Genomic DNA, 17,572 nt, shown 5'->3' with positions numbered 1-17,572 from the left:
TCAGAAACAAAGACGAGTTCCACTTCTGGGAAGATGGACTTGAGGTACTTTTCTCTAGTCTTCCCACTAAGTACAACAAAAACCACCCAGACGCTGTATATAAAACGAACATGAAAAAGCTGCGAACGGCAGAGAGAAAAACGCAAGCTCGTAACCTCAGGACCGAGGAATGAAGGATGGCGAGTTTCCTGGGTTTTCCTTGAACCTCACACGTTCCAGGCTTGATGCTGAAGAGCCTGCAACCTGAACACACCAAACATGGAGAGGACAAAGCCCAGCCAAAGCCTGCTGTCTCCCCCAGAGACCAGGAAAGGGGCGGCCCAGCAAGACCAAAAACTTTGGGACCGTGATCGCTCTACTCCAGCCAAACGCCACAGAAAACCTGCGGCCCCACGGCCACCCCACGCCAGCAGAGGGCCAGCGAGGGGCCTGCACGTCCACCTGCCAGGCTGCAGTGAGGCGTCCGGTCCGACCCACCCCGGGGTGGTGCTACAAAAGTAGACTGGAGGCTGGGACTTGCGACCACGCTGGGTGATGACGAACCACACTCCCGTCCCGCGGTGTCAGTGAGCATTGAGCAAGGAGCCTGGACGTCCCCCCGCCGTCTCGCCCCCCCGGAAGTGTCAGCCTGAATCAGGGCTTTCGCCACCACTCAGCGGTGTCGGTGGAAACCATGTGGGAGCCTGGAGATAACGCAGGAAAGAACCAGCGAACACGGAGACAGAACAGGAGGGGTGACCTAATCGGGACAGAGAGAAACAGACCGGGGGAAAATGAAGAGAGGTTCAGGGCCCTATGAGACTCTAACGAAAGATCTCACACACCTGTTCCCAGAGCCCCAGAAGGAGACGGGGGAGAAGGCTGAGCTGAGAAAGCACTACAAGAAATGCAGGCTGAAAATTTCTCAGATTTGGCAGAAGACACACTTCTCTAGATTTAAAAAGCTGAGCAAACCCCAAACAGGAAACCACAACCACAACAACAACAACAACAACAAAGAAATCTATGCCAACATACACCATTAAACTTCTGAAAACTACAGGCAGAGGAAAACACCATCTTACCAGCAGGAGAAGAACCACTGGAATGAGAGTGGATGTCACGACAAGAACCGCGGAGGCGGAAGGGGGATGCACGGCAATTTGCAAGTGCTGCAAGCAAAGGACTGTCGCCCAGATTCCAAGCCCCTGTGACAATGTCCTTTGGGAATGAAGGGAAATCAAGCTATTCTCAGATGAAGCAACACTAAGAGAATTGGCCAGCCATAGGTTTATCCTAAAAGAATGACCGAAGTAAGTTCTCTAAACAAAAAGAAATGATTTTTTTAAAAAAAAGAAACCATGGACCATCGAGAAGAAAGAAAAACCATGGTAATCAAAAATATAAGCAAATAACAATAAATAGGCTTTACTCTCTTGAGTTTTCTAAATACGCGACAGTTGAAACAAATTACAACGCTGTCTGACATGGCTGTAAATGCATGTAGAAAAAACACTTAATGACAGGATAACTAGGGGAGGAAAGGGACTTGGACGGTAAGGCTTCTATATGTCCCTTGAATTGGTAAAATGACAACACGGTAGACTGTGAGGTTATGCAAACCTATAGCAACCACAAAAAAAAAATTATATAAAGAGATATACTCCAAACATCATAAATAAGTCAAATTAGAATTCTAAAAAATGTTCAAGTAACCTAAAGAAAGGTAGGGAGAGAGAGAGAAACACAGAATAAACAGAAAGCAAAATAGAAAATGGCAAACTTAAGTCCTAATATAGCAATAATTATCTTAAATGTAAATGTTCTAAATATGCCAATTAAAAAGACCTAGATTAAGGAAGTAGATTGAAAACATGAACCAACTACACGGTGTCTATAAGAAACTCACTTCACGTGCAATGACACAGGTAGCCTGAACGAAGAGGAATGCAAAATGACGTGTCATGCAAACACTCACCCAGAGAAAGCAGGGACGGCCACATTAAAGCAGATAAAGTAACTTCTTTATCTGCTTCAGAGCAAAGACAGCTGCCCGAGAAAGGGACAGCATGTAAAGGATCAGTCCATCAAAAAGACACAGCGATCAATAAAGCTGTAAAACACATGAATCAAACTCTGACCGAACTGAAAACAGACATGGAAAAATCCACAATTAGAGTCAGAAACCTCAACATCTTCCTGTCAACAACTGACTGAACACTGAGAAAATCAGCAAGGATATAGAAGAACTCAACATTACCATTAGCCAATAAGATCTAATCAACATTTAGAAAACACTCCACCCAACAGGGAACACACATCTGTTTCCAGCGCTCACAGAAACATATGCCAAGACAGACGGTATATACTGGGCCACAAAACGAATCTCAAAAAATGTAAGAGAACTGAAATCATACCATGTGTGTTCTCTGACACAAGGGATCACACTAGAAATCAGTGAGAGATAACGGGAAAATCTATAAATACCTGGAATAAGTAACACACTTCTAAATAATCCAGAGATCAAAGAGTAAGCTTCAAGGGGAAAAAAAAATACACTGAACAGAACGAAAATGAAAAGACAACATAACAAAAATTTGGAGATACAGCTAAAGCAGTGCTGGCGAGGGGAATTTATAGCGATTACCAGTATCAGGGACAAAACCAAGGATGGCAATGCAGACCCTGCAGACATCAGAAGGATAACGAGGGGACACTGTGCATAACCTCACACACACGCCTTTAGCAACAATGGAGCGATTCCTCAAAAAGTAAACTGCCACAACTTATCCAATATCAAATACATAATTTGAACAGCCCTATACCTGTTAAGGAAATTGAATTTGTACTTTAGAAACTCTAAAACAGGACATCTGCAGGCCAACATAGTTTCACTGATGAATTCTACTCAAGGTTTAAATAAGAATTTACATCAATTCTACACAATCTCTTGCAAAAAATAGAAAAGGAATTAACATATTCCAAATTCGTTTTATAAAGCCAGTATTACCCTGATATCAAAACCAAAGATAATACAAAGATAGAAAATAACAGACCCATATCTCATGAAGAGAGATGTAAAAATCCTTAACAAAATATTAGCAAATAAAAATCAGCAAAATACAAAAAAAAAAAAATTAAGCGTCGTGACCAAATGGAGTTTATTCCAGGAATGCACAGATGACTCAAGACTGGAACTTTTCCTAGTATAATCCACCACATTTAACTGGCTAAATAAGAAATATTACATGATCCTATCAATTTGATACAGAAAAACCATTTGACAAAAATCAACACTCATTCACAATGAAAAGGAGTCAGGAAAACAGAAACAGAGGGGAACCTCCTTGACTTAAAGAAGAGCATATACCAAAAACCTACCATTATTATCACACTGAAAGCTGTTCCCCTAAGATCAGAAAGCAGGCAAGGAGGTCTGCTCTCTCTCTTAACATAGGGATGGTAGTTCTAGCCAGCGAGACAAGGCAAGACAAGGAAATCAAAGGCAGACAGATCAGTAAGGAATAAGAAAAAATGTCCCTATCTGCATATAACATGACCATGCAAAAAAATTCAAGGACTCTACAAAAAAAATTTAATAATAATAATGTCTAGAACTAGTGAGTCAGTTCAGCAAGGTCACAGGATTTAAGATCAACATAGAAAAATCAAACAAATCTTTATATTCCAGAAATACACACGCAGGCACAAAAATTTAAAATACACTACCATTTATAATCCCTCGAAAAATAAAAGAATATGGTGTAAGTCTAACAAAACAAGACAAAACATGAGAAAGCTATAGGATGTTGGTGAAAGAAAGTAAAGAAGATGTAAATAAATGCAGACACACACCAGGTGCACAGACTGCAGATGTCAACCAGCACTGCAGAGACTCCCGTTCCCCCCAAACGGAGATGCAGGTTTAATGCAATTCCCATCAAAGTCCCAATGAGATTTTTTTTGTAGATACAGACAAGATTATTCTGTAGTTTATATGGAAAGATGAACTAAAATAGCTAAAACGATTTTTAAAAAGAGTCTGTGGGTGGAATCCCTCTATCCACCATCGAGACTTATTACACAGCTACAGTGATAAAGACTGTGTGGAAGGACAGATGCATACCTCAGTGGTTCAGAACGGGGAACCCAGACACAATCCCACACAAATATGCCCAGTGATTTTTTACAAAAGTATAAAAGCAACTCAATGGAAGAAGATAGCCTTTTCAACAAATGGTGCTGGAGCAAATGGACAGTCAGATAAAAAAAAACGAACCTCAACCTAAACCCCACAGTATACAAAAATTAACTTAAAATGGATCGCAGACTTAAATGTAAAGTGTAAAAATATAAAACGTTTAGAGAAAAGAACATGAGAAAATTTTCAGCGTCAAGGGCTAGGCAGAGAGATCTTAAACTTGACACCAAAGGCACAATCCATAAAAGAAAAAGTTGGACTTTACCAAAATTAAGAACTTTTGTTCTGTGAAAGACCCTGTTAGGAGAATGAAAAGATAAGCTTCAGATGGGGATAATATATTTGGAAATGACATGAAAAAGGGAACAAAGAATAAACGGGGCAGATAGAAAACCAAGAGCAAGATGGTAAATGGAAATCCAATCATATCGATAACCTCGTGAAATAAAAGCGATGTACATCTCAAAATAAAAGACAGAAACACAGCAGACGAACATCCTTATTAAGTACACATGGAACATTTAGCAAGCCAGACCACGTTCTGGTACAAAAAAACAAGACTCAAGTTTAAAAGGATTCAAAAACAAATGTATATATATATATATATATATATATATATATATATATATATATATATATATATATACACTCTCTGACCACAATGGAATTAACTAGAAATCAATCAAGACAATGTCTAAAAAGTCCCCGAGCATTTGGCAACTACACAACACACTTCTAAATAATCAAAAGGCAATTGGAAATTATTTTGAACTGAATAAAAGTTAATATATGACATATCAAAATGTTTGGGATGCAGTGAAAGCAGAATTTAAAGGGAAATTTATAGCACTAAACACTTATATTGAAAAGATGAAAGATCTCACATCCAATGACCTGAGATTCCACTTTAAGAAACTAAAACAGAGTACATCAGATCTAAAGTAAGCAGAGGAGTCTACGGCCATGCCACCCTGAACGTGCCTGATCTTGTCTGATCTCAGAAGCTAAGCAAGGTCGGACCTGGTTAGTACTTGGATGGGAGACCATCTAGAAAGACCAGGCCCTGTAGGCAATAAAATAAATAAATGAATGAATGAACGAATGAATAAAAGCAAGCAGGAGAAAGGGAATAAAAAGAATAGAAACAAACATCAATGAAACAGAAAACGAAATAACAATGAAACCAAGAGCTAGTTCTCTGAGAAGAGCAATTAAGATGAATAAAACTCTAGTCAGGGAAAAAAGAGAGGAGGGCCAAATTAACATCAGAAAAGAGAAAGAAAATCACAACAGAGCCTATAGAAATTAAATAAGAAAACATTATGAACAATTTTATGTCCGTACATTCAACTAAGAAAAATTCCTTTAGAGACACAAACTACCAAAGGCCCCTGATAAAAAATATAGATAACCTGAATAGGCCTATATCTATTAAAGACGTTAAATACGTAGCAAAGAAAAACTACCTATGAGAAGCTCAAAGGCCCGAAAGGTTTCACTCATGGAATTTACCAAACATTTAAGGAAGAAATAATACCAATTCTACACACACTCTTCCAGGAAACGGAAGAGAATTAAACAAAGTCATGACGCCACCACTACTCTGATGCTAAAGCCAGACAAAGGCACTCTAGGTAAAGAAGCTATAGACTGATATCTCTCACGAACAGAAACTTTAAAAAGTTTTAGTAAATCCAATGATACATGATCAAGTGGGGCTGTCTCAAGAATGCAAGTTTGGCTTACATTCAAGCTAACACTGAACATGGTGAAGGGCATCCATAAAAATCGACAGCTAATATCACACTTAAAAGTGAAAAACTTAATGCTTTTCCCCGAAGATCAAGAGAGAGACACGGATGCCTACTCTGCCCGCATCTGTCAGACACCGCGATGAAGGTTCCAGCTAGCGCAATACGGGACGAAAAAGAAATAAAGAGCATGCGGTCTGGAAACGAAGAGGTAAAATTTTCCTTATTCGCATGATTGTCTCTATATAAAATCTTAAGGAATCTTAAACAACAACAACGCTACTAGAATAAATGAGTGAGTTTAGCAAGGCTGCGGAATATATAAGATCAATATCCAAAAGTCAACTTCATGTCTATGTTCTAGCAATACACAATCAAAAACTGAAATTCAGAAAATAGTACCATTTATAAGAGCTTTCAAAAAATGAAATACTTAGGGATAAATCTGATAAAAAACATGCATATTATATTTGTACACTGAAAACTACACAACATTGCTAAGAAAAATTAAAGGTCACCTAAATAAATGGAGAGGTAAAGCTTGTTTGTGGGTCAGAACACAATATTGTTTAGATATCAATTTATCGCAAATTGATTTATAGATTCAACACAATACTAATCAAAATCCCAGGAAGCTTTTCTGTAGAAACTGATAAGTTGATTCTGAAATTCATTTGGAAATGCAAAGGAATAAGAACAGCCAAAACAACTTTGAAAAAGAATAAATAATTGAAAAATAAAAACTAAAACTATAATATATAAAGTCCTGAGGGAAAAATAAAAAAGAACAAAGTTGGAGGACTTATCTGACTTCAAAACTTTTAAAAATATAGTAATCAAGACACTATGTTATGGTATCAAGATAAACAGTGGATCGATGTAACAGAAAAGAGTCCAGAATAGATCCAAATGTATACAATTGATTTTTGACAAAGGTGACAAGACAACTGAGTGAAAAAAGGACGAACTTTTGAACAAATAGTGCTGGAACAACTGGACCTCCATATTGAAAACCATGAACTTCGATCCATTCTTCACACCCTAAGCAAAAATTAACTCGAAATGGATAACTGACCTACATATAAAAGCTAAAACTAGAAAACCTCTAGAAGAAAATATAGATAAAATCTTTGTGACCTCTGGGCAGGCAGATTTCTTCAAAAGGCAGTGTGAAGAGAACATTCTCTCCAGACTGGGAGATAATATTTGCGAATTACATATCTGATAAAGGACTTCTATCCAGATAATATAAAGAACTCTCAAAATGCAATTTATAAAAGACCCAGTTATAAATCGAGCAAAAGAGATGAACGGGCACTTCAGCAAAGCAAATACACGCATGATAAATGACCACATAGAGAGATGGTCGACATCACCATTCATTAAGGAAGTGCAAACTAAACCCGCAGAAGGCACTGCACGCCACATACCTACTCGAATGGCAAAAATCGGAAAGACTCACCGCTCCCAGGACCAGGTGGAATACGGAGCAAATGGAACTCAGTCCGCCGATGGCGGAAATGTAAAATAGAGCGATCCCTTTGGGAAATGGTTCGCAAGTGTCTTAAAGTTAAGCACACGCGCGCCAGCGCCGTAGAACCAAGCCATTCCACTCCTAGATATTTACCCAAGAGAAATGAAAACATCCTTATGAAGATGTGTTTACAAATATTCACAGGAACTCGATGAGTCCAAAACGGGAAAGGCCCAAATGCCCACCAACAGGTGAATGGAGAAACAGACAGACAGCCATACAGAGGACGCTACTCGGCAATGATCGTGGCCACTGACACATGTGGCCGCATGAAGCAACGTGGAAATATCTGTGCTGAGCGAAAGAAGCCAGGCGATGTAAGTATACTGTGTGTATTTCCACTCACAGGACAGTCTAGAAAACACGACCTAATCTGCAGCAGCGGAGAGCATATCAGTGGTGGCCGGGGGTGGAGCGACGAGGGGTGGGAGGGGGTAGAAGCGGGTGACTTGGAAGGAGCACTGGGAAGCTGTGAGGGGGTGACGAACAGGTTCGCCATCTCGGCTCGGGGGATAGTTTCACAGGTGTACACAAACGTCAAAATGCATATTTGAAATGTGCAACTTATTGCATATCAATTATACCTCAATAAAGCGAGAGAGAGAGAAAACTGCCAATAGCATGAAAGACAGGCGCCTAATTCCGGACACTGGTAGCTCCCTCTCCCCCGCTGCCAGGTGCCAGGGCTGGGTTCTCATCCACACCCTACTTTCATTAAGCACAAAAGTGAGAGGAAAGCCGTCTGTGGGGAATGAATTATGGACTTAGAAAGGGAGGAAATGAGGGCCAACAGAACGTTATGCTGTAATCTAAAACCCCTTGGCATAACAAACACCTCCAGGCAGTGAGATTCTAGGTGATTTTCCTTTGGTTTCTTTAAATTTTTCTGTACTTTCCAAATTCTTTATAAGCATTATTTTGCTCTTTTGGGGGGAAAAATACCATTTTAAAAGAACCAATTTAAATTCTCCACTAAGTAAAGAACTATTCAAAAAGAAACCAAGGGGCTTTTTTCCACCCAGATAATTAACAAATAGCACCTGAACATAACACACTCAAATCTGAGCATTAATGTAGATCAAAGAACAGGGAGATTTCATTTATAAAGGGTGAAGGATATTTACAACACATGTAGGTCAAAACCTCAAAAAACGATATGTTCCAAATTCTGAATTTCACTCGTCAACCGCTGAGCTGGCTCTCACCTAATTAAAGACCATAATATGTTTTAACTGATTTCCTGCCCGTAAGGTTGAAAACTGAGCTCTACTGAGCTCTCGCACGCTAAAGGGAAAGCCTTGTGTGACTTTCCAGGAGGCTGGGGGCACGAGCCAGAGGCTCCTCTCCACCAGGCTCCCGAGCCTGTCAATGAATCAAGCCTTACAACACCAGGTGGGGATGCCTGCGAGGCAGGGGTTCTTAACCCTGTCTGTCCCAAGCTGTCGGTGGCAGACGTTCATGTCACATTTTTAAGCAAGTGTAGAAAGCCACCAGGGGTGGGGTTCAGAATTCCAAATGCTGATAAAATATTTCTTTTTTAAGTAGCTTCACGGATCAAATTAGGTGCAAAATGCTTTTTATGCAACCTGAATACAAACCTTAAGTCTTCCTCCACGGCTTTTAAAAGAATAAACCAACTTCTTAGTAATCGCAGAAGTCTTGACTTAATTCCTCACTTTCATTTTGGAGAAAAAAAATGAAAGTAGGTTAGTGTACCACAACACTGGGCACGAAACGACACGGAACACTTACATGTCTTGGAGTGTTCGTGAGACAGCATGTAATTGGCGAGAGGTGGCGTGTAAGTAAGACACTGTAATGCTGCGTTGGCAAAACAGGTGTTGCCCAAATTCTGGAGCCCAGCTCCGACTCTATGGGTTTGCTGCCACTTCAGACAAATCTTCTCAGATGGGAAAAGAACTTTTTGTGGAGGAGTGATGCCATCACCTAGGGCTAGAAAAACAGACGACAAATATTTAAAAACAAAGCTTTGCATGCTGGTGAAGCGAAATGAATTGCAACACATCAAATCTGAATGCGATCCAGATTCTAAATCTTATTACCAGCTAACCAGAAATACAGGGGAGAAAGGGATCTCCTTAAAGACAACTCAGAATGTGGGAAACTCTAAATAATTTGGTTTCTTCAGTAAATAAACAGCAAGGACAATGATGGGGGGTGATGTTACAGAGTAAAAGAAACTTACAAGACACCCCCCAGATGCAAACGGTAGACTCTGTTTGGAGGTTGATTTCAAAAGCCAACTGTTAAAAATAATTACATGACGACTAGGGAAATTAGAACACTGACTGGATTTTTAATATAAAGATGTTTTAATTTTTAGAAAGAATTATTTAGATATATGCACTAAAATATTTATAGATGAAATATGAAGTCTTGGATTTGCTGTAAAGTGATGGGGAGGGGGAGAGGAAAAGTGGGTGGTGGAATAATTGTCCGTGAGTTGATAAATGTCAAAGCTGACTGATGGGTACATAAATGTTCGCTATAATTTCTTTTACATCTATTTAATTTTTTTCAATTAAAAAAGAACTAAAAATAACACAATCAACAGACAGTGCATGATAAGGGGAGTCTCTATAACATTTACTGTGGATGCCTATATTCGGTACCGCCACCATCAGTCACTGCTATCCTGACCATCTTCCCATTTATTGAGCCCTCACTGTCTGTCAGAGTTGGTAGTGATGTCATCCCCATTCTACGAGTAAGGAAACAGGTTTCTGAACTCAGGCTGTTGGGCACCGCTGTACATACTTGTAAGTATACTATACATGGTCTAAAAAAAGGTTCTTCTCTATTTCTAAGACTTATAAACAGATTGCTAATGACAAGTATTCTAGAACTCAGGTGGAGCTCAAAAACAACTAATTTATTTAGGAAAGCTCAAAATCATCGACAGCAAGACCACTTTTTCAAAAGTTTGCCAGTTCCTTGGCGCTATTGAAGACGGAGATGCCTCTTAATGAGGGCTGAAGTACGCAAAGGTAGGCTTCAGCCTGGCGGGGAATCTAGAGCAAAATTAGACACGAGAAAGGAGTGTGTAGAGAGTAGAACAAGGGCCCTCAAAAGGGCAAGGTGGGGTGACGTGAGCTAAGTCCTGAGGGAGAGTGAGGAGCGGGCAGGCTGGAGTCTGTGAGGAGATGTTCTGTAGCCAAGTCTCCAAGTCTCTGTGGTGAAGGTCTTTAAACTTTAAACCTCTATGTAACATTCAATCAAACTGTTTGTTCTGTGGTGTAACGTTTTTCCCACCCAAAACATCATCAAATCACACCGCTCACCCCCATACCACGCCACCACATTTACCAAGAGGACCCCAAACAACATAAGAGCCTAATTACCCTAAGCCAACATTCTCTGCAGGAACTAACCTATTTTCTTTGCAGTTCAAAGCTTCCAAACCCAAGTCTTAGAAGTACCAACTACAATGTCAATGTCTTATTCAACTGGCTGAGTTGTAACAAATGTAACCACACTTACAGGGTCTCTAGAATGTAACTAGAATGTAACATTTACATTGGCTGTTCTCTTTCAACCAGCTTTACTACACACCATTGTAACTGGCAAAAACAAAAAAACAAACAAATAAAAAAACCCACAGTATTTTTAAAAACATCTTTAAATTTTAAGGGACAGACATCTATTTAATAGGGTACGACAGTTAACTGACAAGTTAACAAAATGCTTGCCCATCTCAATTCTCACCAAGATAAAGTTTATCCTTCAAAAACTCAGAAATAAAGGAAATTACAAATACCATAGTAACTAAAAATAATCTGCCCTGTTACAATACAAATGTTAATCATGAACGAGCAGCAGAGGAAAATGAAGCCTGTCATAATGTAACTCTGCTGGCCACACAGTGGCAACGGATCTTGCAAATAAGCCCCTCTATGAAACTACCAACCCACTGACAGCATTTACAGAGTTTCTTGGAGGGATTCTGTCTTTTAAAAAGTACCTTGATCCTTTTGTGGTGATGGCTTTGATTTATCAGGTACAGATGAACTTGAATAAACTACAGCACCAGGTACTGGTCCTAAAGAAAGTGTATGATTTGAAACATCATTTAACGAAGACACAGCACCCCAGCTGGCAGAACCTGCATCCATGTCTCCAGGTGAGACTGCCTCAGAACTGCCAGGCTGATTCTGATAGGTTGATGGGTCAGAAGATTCAGAAGCTTTGTCAACTATGGTCATTGTTCAACTCTGCAAGAGACGAAAAGCATACATTGTTTCATAAGATCAGAAAAGTAATCTACTTAGTCTACCAGATGTCGAAAAGTTACTCTAGTCATTTTTAATTATTTTCAAACAAATTACCCACATATAAAAGCAACAGTATCTTTTTGTTATAATTTCCTTGTGACACGGCGTTATGCTAATCTGAACATATCAACAATTTTTAATTATAAAGTCTTCAATGAAATATTTGAGTATATCTTGTCATTCTATTCCATGCCTCTTAAAAGTCTGATATTTTAGTTTATAATCAGGTACCTCAATTTCCAATTCCATACATTTACTAAGTACCTATATATTTTTCTCTCTATTGTTTAAAATTAGAATGTGAAATACACTAATACATTGGACTCAGGCTCAACTACACGAAGAGAAATTTTAGCTTTAATTTTGATCGTAAAGTTAAAAAAAATTAAAATACATTTTTAAAAATATAGGAAGTCTCACCTTTGAAGCCCATTTTTTTTGAAGAGGCTCATTTATGTGTTAATATATAACTTTTTAAACAAAGCCCATAACATTACTGAGATCAAACTTGAACACACATACATGTTATAATAGTACCTAATTATAATTTTCTCTTTAAAATCTTAGAGCTACCCCTAATTGAGCATCTTCTCTGTGCTGGGCATTGTGTTAATCACTGGACATGCATTAACTCACTTTTCATAATGGACCTATGAAAGATTAGACAGAATCCACAGGGTTTATAAAACGGAGCAACTATAACCCAAACTAGTCGGCAACTGGGACTAGACACCAGGTCCAACACTCCGGGCTAGGGTTCCTTCTGGCTATACCAACCTAGTCAATAGACTGCTTTTAGGAATGTTCCCCAAATTGCCCAGCGGCTACCAAATCCGGCATGTCACTACTTCCTAGGTAACCTTCCAGGCAAGCCCCGCTAGCCCCCGGCACCACTCGAACACCTAGACTTGGCATTGCCTGGCCTAGGAACCTCTGCAAACTCCCCACCGCCCATCCTAGCTGCTCTCTCTGGGCTCCGCGCGTGCTCTTTTTGACTTAACTCTCCTCCATCCTTCCACCTCCCAGTTTAGAATTCATTTCCTCTGGGACGCTCCTTGACAACCCTCGTCCCCCAAGACTGCATTAGCACCTCTCCCATAGGCTCCCAGCGCCTAGGCTGCTACTCCAGAGCAGCTGTACCTGGTGCTCGCCACCATGTCCTCATTTGCAGCCCTGGCCTTGCATACAGAAAGCTTTCCATACATGTGTGAACAAATGAACGAATTCTGGAGATAGGCAGTCAGCGGTGTTTGCGTTTAGCACCAGTTTGTGCTATGTGATTTCTATACAATATCTCATTTAATCCTTAAAAACTCTAAAGTAGGGATAGCGTTTAAAACCTGTATGAGAAAATATTCAATACAGTAAAAGTATAATACTCATGTACATGCCACCTCGATGAACATTACAATGCAGTGTCTGCTCACGAGGTTTTTTTAAAAGCTTCAAAATTTTGCTGTAATTTTAATTAAGGCATGATTATCACCCCCTGAAAGTACAACTTTTTGGAATCCTTCGTAGAAACAGGAGAGTACAGGTTCATTAGATCTTAATAAGATAAAAACCGAACTGAAATTTTAAGTCAATGTAAGATACTGGACCTTCCTTCAGGAAGAAAACTTAAGCCGTATTGTCCAAAATAAAGTTTAAAGTTTCCTCATCAAAGAGTCAAAAGAAGTTATGAAACACTGTGGAGACAGTAAGAAAACAAAAGAGGAGGAAGAAGAGGAAGAGAAAGGAGGAAAAGAAAGCCAAAACGGTAATAAGGTTCGTCCAGCCTGATTTACAATGGCATTAAATAGCAAAAACATTGATTTCCCAGGGATAAACATCCCTTTAAGACAATCATTAACAAATGACCAAATAAAGCCATTTTACTGGCTTGGGGGGGGGGCTCTTAAATGAAAATGAGAAATATTACGGAACGCATACAACTGTCATCAATAACCACACTGCATTATAATTTTGAGAAAACAAATCAAATCCATCCATTTGTCTTCATTTGTACACTCAGCCAAAGAATTCTTACCCTAAAGACATGAGACATCAAACTAAGCTCCAACTGCTATGGAGATAAAACCTTTCTAGAAGCCAAGCAATGCCCTGCAGGACCTAGGACGCACGTGGTTTTCTCAGCATTGCTGTGACAAATCTCCAGACCTGTAAGGAACCACTTCAGTGAAAAGTTTAACATTTCTCTTAACATCTTCTGGTGATAGATACACAGAGTTCCAAAAGCATGTTGTAAAAAACTTAGGACTACATGAATCAAGGCTGGATGAGTGTGGAGAAATGAACCGAACTGGCTTCACGAGTGTCTCCTTTGCTGTTCATACAATCTTTGATTCAAAAGTCTTAAAATTCTCAGTCCCTTATATGGTATTTCTACCAAATGGCAAACTACGTTATTCTTTATTTTTAAAAGAATAAGTATATGCTATTGTGGCACTCCACATACACTGAGGTAATGATATCAATACATGTAAAAAGAAACTCTTACATTCTGCTTCGTAAACAATGTAATCTATGTTCTTGCACAAGCTTTAAGATGACAAAACCTTGATCTTAATTATTTTTTAAGTCGTCCCAACAACTAAGCCTTAAACCTTTACAAACCAAACATCGCGGACTTGATCCAATGTCATAGAAAAGAAAGTGAAACTTGATCTCAAATAAAAACAAATAAGTGAAACTGATTATTCATGCCCCCTATGCACTTTGAATGAATACAGTCGAAAGAGTGAAATTATGTTTAAAATTTACAACTCTTAAAAAATTTTCTGAGTCTCCACAAAAATGTATGAGAACCTATATAATACTGTCGTTACCTTGAAAAAGAGGCGTTAACTAGTTTTTCAACCGGTTTTACTGTTATTTTAGTGTATTCGCTTTCAATAACCAACGTGTTCTCCCATAAACAAGTAAGCCCTAAGGCCTTCCTGCATATAAAAGAGCTTCTCGACAAAAGTAATCTCGACTGCATTCATTATAACGAGGTTAAAGTCCCCAGATCGTAAAACTTCTGTTCCGTCAAATTTTCATTTCAGACCTCTGGAATCAAACTCCTCCGGTCCTCCCCCGACCCCCTCCAGGTGAGCGGGCTCTTCCTGTCCCGAGGAGAAAGACCCGCGGCGAGACGCTCCCGCTGCGGGGGCCGCACGGAGGGAGCGCCTGGCCCCTCCGCGCCCCCCGCGGGGTGCCCGCTGCGCCCGGCGGCCGGCGCGGGCAACTCGGACTCCCGGCGGCGGAGCCAGGTGGACGGCCCCGCGAGCGCGGACCGGCGACGCGGGCGGCGCAGGGGCAGCCGGGTGGGAAAGTTTGTCGCTTTCGGGGGGCGCTGTGGGGGCGGGGAGGCGGGCCCCGCACTCCGAGCGGCGCTGGGGCGCGGGAGGTGGCAGCCACGCGGGGGGCGGCGGGCGGCCCGGGGACACGGGGCTCGGCGGCCGGCGGCCGGCACACGCCCACCCCGGGCCGCCCCCGGCCGGCCAGGCCGCCCCGGAGCCGCCGGCCGGGCCCGGCCCCCGGGCCGAGGGGGCGGGCTGGGGCCGGGTGGGGGCGGGAGGGCAGTGTCCATGGCAACCGGGGGTCCGGCCTCCCGGTGCAGCGGGGCAGCCGGGGCGCCCCTCCGCCGCGGCCGCCGCCCCCTCCGCAGCGGCCTGGCGCGGGCGGCGGCGGCGGCGGCGCTGCCCCCGGCGCGGCGGGGTCCCGGGCGGCCCGCGGCTGCGGAGGGGGCGGCGGGCGGGGGGCCGCGCCGGCAGAGGGGCGGCCGGGCCGGCGGCGGCCGCGGCGAGCGAGGCGCTCCGCGGGGCCCACGCCGGCTGCGGCGGGCGGGCAGGAGGCGGGAGCTTACCTGACCCGGCTCGGCGCTCGCTCCATCCCCCTCGGCCGCCGCCGCCGCCGCCGCCGCCGCCGCACACAGCCCAGCCGCCCGGCGGGGGACAATGACGTGCCTCCATCCGGGCACCGCCGCCGCCGCCTCCGGGTCAGCGCCGCGCCCGCCGCGCCCCGCCGGGCCGCCAGGGGGCGCGCCAAGGCCGCGCCCGCACGCGCCGCCGCGCAGGGCCCGTGGCGCAGGGGCCGCGCCGGGCGCGCAGTTAACGGGCCGGCGGGCGCGGGCGGGGCCGGGGCCGGGGCGCCGCGGAGGGCGCGCGCGGATTGGCGGGCGCGGCCGCGTGAGGTCCTGCCCCGCGCTGTCGGCGCCCGGGCCCGGCCCGCGCGGGGACACGCTGGACGCGGGCCCCCCAAACGGACACGGCCCCGGGAAGAGCATCCTCGTGCGCTGCGGCGCCCGGCCCCGGCCACGCCGGACTGCGGTGCGCCCCTCGCCGTCAGGTGGCACAGCTGTGGGCGAAGGGAGCGGAGGCTACCAAACCTGGATCCCGAAAAGGGCGGAGCCCGTGCCATCACTCTGTCGTCGCGGACCCCAGCGTTCCGCAGTCCTTCGGGGCAGCTAGACCAGCTCTTGCCCCGCGTGCCGGATCCACACTTCCACCAAGGACTGGACGTCTCCACCGCGCGGTCCAACGGAGAACTAAGTGACTCATCGTTGCACCTCCGCGCCACCCCGACCCTGCTCCTCCTCCCTGTCGGGTTCCCTGCTTTGATGAAGGCCATGGCACCCTCCTGCACGAACCTGCGTCCCCCCTCTCATCCTCCTCGCCCGCCTGAGTCCCGACACCAAGTCACATCCACGCGACCTACCGAGGGGCGTGATCCCGACTGCCCGAGGCTACCTTTCCTCTCGCCAGGCCCGTTCGGAACAGTCGCCTTCCCGCCCCTCCCCTCCTACTCAGTCTCCACTCAATCTTCCAACCTTCATCCTGTGGCCAGGATGAGCTCTCAAAGACACGGGTCGGCTGTTGCTTCCCGCCTCAGCACCTTCAGTCACCTTCCTGGCCCACAAAGTCTAAACTCCTTCGTCTGGCATCGAAGCCTCTAGTCCCCCCTTCCTCTTTAACGTGTCGCAGCCATAACAAACTTCCTACAAACACCCTACTCTTCCATCTGCTTCTGGAAACGCTAACTACCCTGTGCCTCTTCCATGAAGCCATGCTTGAGTCCCCAAGAATGTTATTACTTCCACTATAGATTGCATATATCTTTTAGGGTAGCACTGACTTCACTATTCTGGAGGAAAGAAATCAGTGAAGGATAAAACATCCATTGTCTGTTTGGAGCAGAACACTGAAGTACTTTGAGGAAGCAAAAAAGGGAAAAGGTGAATTCCAAACCTCCAAAATTCAGGGCCCACTTTCAGGATCAAGATCACAACTTTCTTCCTGATGAAGGCCGGCTATGGAATGTCTCCTTCGTAGCCCCTTGGACACTGTTACCAGCTTTGCAAGAACAGGCCAGCCATGGGGAAGGACTCAGTAATTTGCTCGCCTTTTCCAAATGACTTTCAGATGATTAAATACAGAATGAGAAGGAATTAAAGAACCAAATCCTCAATGTTCACCTGAGCTTTGTGGTACTTCAAAATGCTTTCCTTGGAAGTCACATTAGAAGTCTGGCTTTTAATTTCATTTTCCACTTCACATTCTATTGAGAAACTGCCCCTGCAGCCAGTACCTGAGCATCTTGGGCAGTAAAAGGGCTTTAAAAAAAAAAAAAAAAAAGCCATCCCTTGGCATTCTCTACCCAGAACAGGCTCTCGAAGTGGGGGATCGCGCATCCCCTATCCACTGTGCCTTGAAAGCGAACATAGTGGTCTTTTTCTACTAAAGAGTTTCAGTGCCACCTCCTGTAGCAAACTGACCATGTAAATGGAGAGGTTAAAAAGGGTTTTAGGAAGTCCCTGCCTTCAAACCGTTCG

At 43.6% G+C, this 17,572-nt stretch overlaps 1 protein-coding gene and 1 pseudogene across 4 annotated transcripts in view; one reads left to right on the top strand and one right to left on the bottom strand.

The window, feature by feature from the left end:
* Positions 1-17,196, bottom strand: part of USP42 (ubiquitin specific peptidase 42) — a 38,020-nt gene extending 20,824 nt beyond the window's left edge. The window contains exons 1-3 of one of the 4 annotated variants that reach the window (XM_039879688.1): positions 16,130-17,196; positions 11,448-11,697; positions 9,218-9,418 (exon numbers count right to left, since the gene is read on the bottom strand). In XM_039879688.1, coding sequence (XP_039735622.1) covers positions 9,218-9,418; positions 11,448-11,688 — 442 coding nt within the window. In that variant the 5' untranslated portion in view covers positions 11,689-11,697; positions 16,130-17,196. The other 3 variants (XM_039879685.1, XM_039879709.1, XM_039879698.1) reach the window with 3 other exon arrangements.
* LOC120617258 (uncharacterized) lies at positions 5,134-5,252 on the top strand (annotated as a pseudogene).
* Positions 17,197-17,572: the final 376 nt, after the last annotated feature.

This window comes from Pteropus medius, unplaced genomic scaffold (genome assembly GCF_902729225.1).
Source record: "Pteropus medius unplaced genomic scaffold, Ma_sr-lr_union100, whole genome shotgun sequence".
In the NCBI taxonomy this organism is placed as follows: Eukaryota; Metazoa; Chordata; class Mammalia; order Chiroptera; family Pteropodidae; genus Pteropus; species Pteropus medius.
The sequence above is the reverse complement of the archived record's forward strand: the minus strand, read 5'-3'. Positions and strand labels throughout refer to the sequence as shown.